General features: G+C 38.7%; 1 protein-coding gene across 1 annotated transcript; it reads left to right on the top strand.

The window, feature by feature from the left end:
• The first annotated feature begins 213 nt into the window (after positions 1-213).
• On the top strand, positions 214-5,014 carry LOC133710521 (receptor kinase-like protein Xa21). The gene is made up of 2 exons (XM_062136609.1): positions 214-3,245; positions 3,947-5,014. The coding sequence occupies exons 1-2, from the start codon at positions 245-247 to the stop codon at positions 4,315-4,317; spliced, it is 3,372 nt and encodes a 1,123-aa protein (XP_061992593.1). The 5' UTR covers positions 214-244; the 3' UTR covers positions 4,318-5,014.
• Positions 5,015-5,502: the final 488 nt, after the last annotated feature.

The following is a 5,502-nucleotide window of genomic DNA, read 5'->3' as shown; positions in this document are numbered from 1 at the left end:
AAGTCAAGCCAAACAAGGAAATACCTATATTTAAAGATATGACAGATGACACGCATTTCACAAAAGATAAACATATACCTCCATCTATATATGAACTTGTCTGCCGGCCAAGGTCAACTGCATGATGAAATTAAGCAAAACCAGGAAATGGATGGTTTCCTATATATAAGGGGAACAGCTGACAATAGAGACACCCTCATACCCGAATCAGAAACTAGAGTCCTTAGCTTACATCCATATATATATGCGCACCATGTTCATGGAAAAGCTACAAACTTTCCTTTTTGGAGTAGCGCTACTACACTACTCATGCTTCCTTAAGTTGGCCATATCTTCACCTTCCAACTTCACTGATCAGTCTGCTTTGCTTGCCATTCAATCTCAAATCACTTTTGACCCCACCAATACTGTCTTGGGTGGTGGTAGCTGGATCACCAAAACAAGCTTCTGTAATTGGTTTGGGGTCTCTTGCAGTAAACGCAGGCAAAGAGTCACAGCCTTGGACCTTTCCTATATGAATCTCCAAGGCACCATTTCCCCTCATGTTGGCAATCTCTCCTTCCTAATCTCACTTGATCTCCGCAATAACAGCTTCTTGGGGTTCATACCACATGAAATCAGCCGTTTGCATCGCTTGAGGATACTTGTACTTCAAGGTAACAAGTTGGAAGGAAACATCCCTCCAACTTTACAGCTTTGCCACAAGCTCGAGTCCATATCCCTTTCAATAAACAGATTAAGTGGTCTCATACCTAAAGAGTTGGGTTTCCTTCCCAGGGTTCGTAAATTATATCTCGGTGCAAACAATCTCACAGGTGAAATTCCTTCGTCTCTGGGTAACATTTCAACCTTACAAGAATTAAGTCTGGACGAAAATGGTCTCACAGGTTCATTCCCTTCTGCTCTACTCAACGTATCTACTCTAGCTCTTATTTCCCTATCTGGCAATTACATGTCAGGTAGTCTTCCTGTAGATCTTTGCCGTAATTGGCCTAATACTTATTACATTTCTCTATCTGGCAACAAATTCGGTGGCCAACTGACTTTCGGAATAAGCCAATGTAGAGAGCTTGAGATCTTATCTCTGTCATACAATAATTTTGTCGGAAGTATTCCGGGAGAAATTGGGAGTTTACAACATCTTAAAACTCTATTTCTTGGTGTCAATAACCTAACTGGTGCTATACCTCCAACAATAGGTAACCTGTCAAACTTGCAGTTCTTTACTGTTCCAGATAATAATTTAGAGGGAAGTATTCCAAGTGATTTGGGGCATCTTTCTAAACTAAATTATCTCTCTTTTGCTCGGAATAGCCTAACAGGTGAAATACCTGAGTCCATTTTCAATATCTCCTCCTTAAATACTTTACAAGTACAAACTAATGCTCTTTCTGGAGAATTTCCTTCTCGAGCTATGATTTCTAACCTCAATACCCTATACTGTTATACCAATCACATTACAGGAAATCTACCATCCTATTTTTCAAATTTAAGCCAGCTTGTTGAGCTTGATGTTTCCAACAACTCACTTTATGGACCAATACCCATGAACCTTGGTAGATCAAAATACCTCGAATTCCTTAACTTGGGAGGAAATCAGTTGTCAGGGGAACCTGGAGTTCTTGAACTTAGGTTCCTTTCTTCTATATTTAATAGCAGTTCACTGAAACATTTATTTTTGAGTAAAAATCCTCTAGACGGGATCATGCCCGATTCATTTGGAAATTTCTCATATTCCCTCGAGGTATTTTTTGCAACTGCCTGCCAGATTAAGGGCCCTATACCCAAGACGATTCAGTTGTTGAAAAATCTGACCTTCCTTGCCTTAAGTGACAACAATATTAGTGGGAAAATACCATCATCAATTGGAGCATTGGAAATGTTGCAGAGATTGTATCTTGAAAACAACAAGATTGAAGGGCTCATTCCTAATGAGCTTTGTCTTTTAAGGAACCTGGGAGATCTATCACTAGGAAATAATCAAATCTCTGGATCAATCCCAAATTGCATTGCAAATCTCAGTCGCATTCAAAGACTTCTTCTAAGTTCCAATAGATTGACATCTGCAGTACCAGTGAATTTATGGAATCTTGAAAATCTTCTGTTCTTAAATTTGTCATCCAATATTTTCAGTGGATACTTACCTCCAAGCATGAAAAGGTCGGTTGCTGTTCAGATGGTCGACTTATCTCACAATCAAGTTACTGGGAACATTTCAAGCATTGTCGGAGCCTTCCCAAGCATAAACTCTCTGAGCTTAGCAAACAACTTGTTTATAGGATCTCTTCCGCAAACTTTGGGTGATCTGAAAGGATTGGAGTTTTTGGACCTATCAAACAATAATCTGTCTGGGCCAATTCCAAAGTCTCTTGAAACACTGAAATATCTGAACTACTTAAATTTCTCTTTTAATCAACTCTCTGGAGAGATTCCTTCTAGTGGAGCTTTTATCAACTTCACTGCCCTATCATTTTTGGAGAATAGAGGCCTTTGTGGGAGACCGGAGTTTGGAGTCCCACCTTGCATGGCTCTTGGAACTCAGAAGTCAAAGATGGCAAATCATTTACTCAAGTATGTTCTTCCAGGCATTGCATCAACAATGATCTTGATAGCTCTCATATACATGGTGACAAAGTGTCGAAAAAGAGATGAAGGCATTCCAAGTTCAGTACAAGGGTTAACAACAACAGAGCATAGAATGATATCATATCATCAACTCCGTCGTGCTACAAATGGCTTCTGTGAAAGCAACTTGCTTGGAGTTGGAAGTTTTGGCTCGGTATACAAGGGGATTTTAACAGATGGGACAATTGTTGCTGTTAAAGTTCTAAATTTGCAAATGGAGGGAGCCTTTAAAAGTTTTGACGCAGAATGTAAAGTTTGGCGGAGAATTCGGCACAGAAATCTTGTCAAGATCATGACTACATGCTCTAACCATGAGGTAAGAGCTTTGGTGCTGCAATACATGTCTAATGGCAGCCTTGAGAAGTGGCTATACTCTCACAACTATTGTTTGACTCTTCTGCAAAGAGTGAGCATGTTGATCGACATTGCACTGGCTTTGGACTATCTCCATCATGGTCAATCAGAAGGTGTGGTGCACTGTGATTTGAAGCCTAGCAATATCCTTCTCGATGAAGACATGGTTGCACATGTTGGAGACTTCGGGCTTGCAAAAATTATAGCAATTAACAAAGATGCAACACAGACTAGAACTCTCGGCACACTCGGCTACGTTGCACCAGGTAAAATTCAGTTATTTGCATTTGTTCATGTCTGGCTTAGAAAACTAGGTGTTCCAGGGTTTAACTAGATTATAATTACATGCATTAACAATCACCTGAATTATAATGACCGTTTTGATTAGAATCTAGAGAATCAATTAAATTACTTTACGTCTTGATAATGCTACTGATTATATTATTTTATTTTTATTTTTTTTGGTTTTGTGTTGACTATAAAGATGCTACTCTACAGATGAAGAAAATGTTTTATTCATTAGCATGCTAGTACCAGTAGTAAAACTACAAATCAAGTTCTCATAGAGTCTTAAGTCTACTGAAGCTTTTAACATAAGAGCATGTAGCTTTTCTACCTTTATCTTATAGTATAAGAGAAAGTAGCTAGCTATCGTTTGTCTAAGAGAATAGCTCGCAAAACAAGGAAACACGAAAAAAGGAAAAGGGGGAAAGTGAAGCTCCATCATGTTTATGCATAAAATGTTCTGCCATAACCCATAAGTACATAAACCAGTAGTTGTATTACATAACTTAAGACCATGGTTCTCGAACTATAGATTTATAAATATATACACATTTATACAAAGTGTTTCTGGTGTTCATATATGTGTTCGTCTCTTTCAATTGAATGTTTTCTTTGGTACGTGGAGTACTGAATATTGATATTGTAAATTAGTAATTTCTTTATAATTGATACTTTCCGACAGAGTACGGTTCTGCCGGAGTAGTGTCCGCAAGAGGTGATATTTATAGTTTTGGGATAATGTTGATGGAAATAATTGTGAGAAAGAAACCCACAGATGAAATGTTTGCTGGAGAACTGACTTTGAGACAATGGATAAATGCTTCGCTTCCTGACAGTGTTCTCGAAGTAGTGGATGCTGGCCTATTGAGCATAGAAGATGGAACTAGAGACATGAATGCCACAGTAAATACCATTTTGTCAATACTGGAAATAGGTTTGGGATGTTCTGAAGAAGTGGCTCAGGAAAGAATCAACATTAAGGATGTAGTGCCCAAGCTCACGAAAATAAAATGTGCACTAGAAGATAGAAATGGAGGTGTTTATTATCCATGAAAAGCCCTTGGGATTTCTGGTTTCACAACCTTTTTGTTTGTCATTTTACTTTTCTTCTATCTGTAAAGGTTGTATATATTGTGCTTCAGCTCGTCTTTTTTTTTTTCTTTTCCTTTTTTTTGAATAAAACCACTGGCTTTGTGACAGAGATGTGTTGAACCAGATGCAGCCATAAACTATACTAAAAGAGGAGAGCCTCTCTCTGATGTAGGACGAGAATGGACCCGACTCAATCAGAAAACCATAAAAGTAAAGAAGCGGCATAGAATCAAGAAAAGTTATTGGAAAATAGGTAACTCACGTGTAAAGAGGTTATTAGCTGCTGGAATATTCAAGAAAAATTGGTTTTGGACTTTTCGGGTTTCTCGTGCGAAAAGTCAGGTTTTGATTTTGAATCAGATTTGACTAACTTTTGGCCAGAATGTCCGTTTGAGACGCATGATACATTTCCAGAATGGGAACGACGAGATCTTCAAGACTCACTTTAGTGAGCCCTAACGGATTTAGGCCAAAATATGTCGTTTTAATTATCCGATTCGGGATTTAATATTTTAGGTTTTCTAGTTTGTTTTGTTTTTACCCATGGGCTTTAGGGTTCAATGTTAGTCGCCCTAGGGTTTTATTTCTCTTATTTAAGCAGCCGTATGTGGCTGCAGAACGCATCTTTCATCTTTTATCAATAAAATAGAGATTTTCTCTTTGATCTTTTATCTCTGGTGGACTCCAGAATTCTTTGTTAGGTTTATTGCTGGTAAACCTAGGTTATCAATCCGATCATTCCGACTGCGTCAGGTGGTATCAGAGCAGGTCTTCCCTGTCTCTTTTATTTGCCTTAGTAGCAATGGGTGAAGTTACGAAATCAGATATTGAAGCTCTTACAACAGCGTTTACCGCTGCCATCAATTCCTTGAATAATCAGATCGGAGAAATTCGTGGATTGTTGGGTGAGAGGAACAACAACAACAACAACAATAATCGGAATAGAGGCGGGGAAGGAGGCCAGCGAGTTAGGGCTCCACGTGGTGAAATTGTTGTTAATACTTCAGAATCTGAGCCTGAAGAAGAAATTTTGCAATATGAACAACAGGGACAAGCTGACCAGGATTACAAAGTCAAGGCCGAAATTCCATTCTTTTCGGGCAACTTGGGTGTAGAAGATTATCTGGATTGGCAGCTTCAGGTGGA

This window comes from Rosa rugosa, chromosome 5 (genome assembly GCF_958449725.1).
Source record: "Rosa rugosa chromosome 5, drRosRugo1.1, whole genome shotgun sequence".
Taxonomy (NCBI): Eukaryota; Viridiplantae; Streptophyta; class Magnoliopsida; order Rosales; family Rosaceae; genus Rosa; species Rosa rugosa.
Note: the sequence above shows the minus strand (reverse complement) of the source record. Positions and strands in the feature narration are given on the sequence as shown.

Coding starts and splice junctions, on each gene's coding strand:
- LOC133710521 (XM_062136609.1), top strand. CDS start 245: ATGCGCACCATGTTCATGGAAAAGCTACAAACTTTCCTTTTTGGAGTA. Junction 3,246..3,946: donor ACTCGGCTACGTTGCACCAG/GTAAAATTCAGT, acceptor ACTTTCCGACAG/AGTACGGTTCTGCCGGAGTA.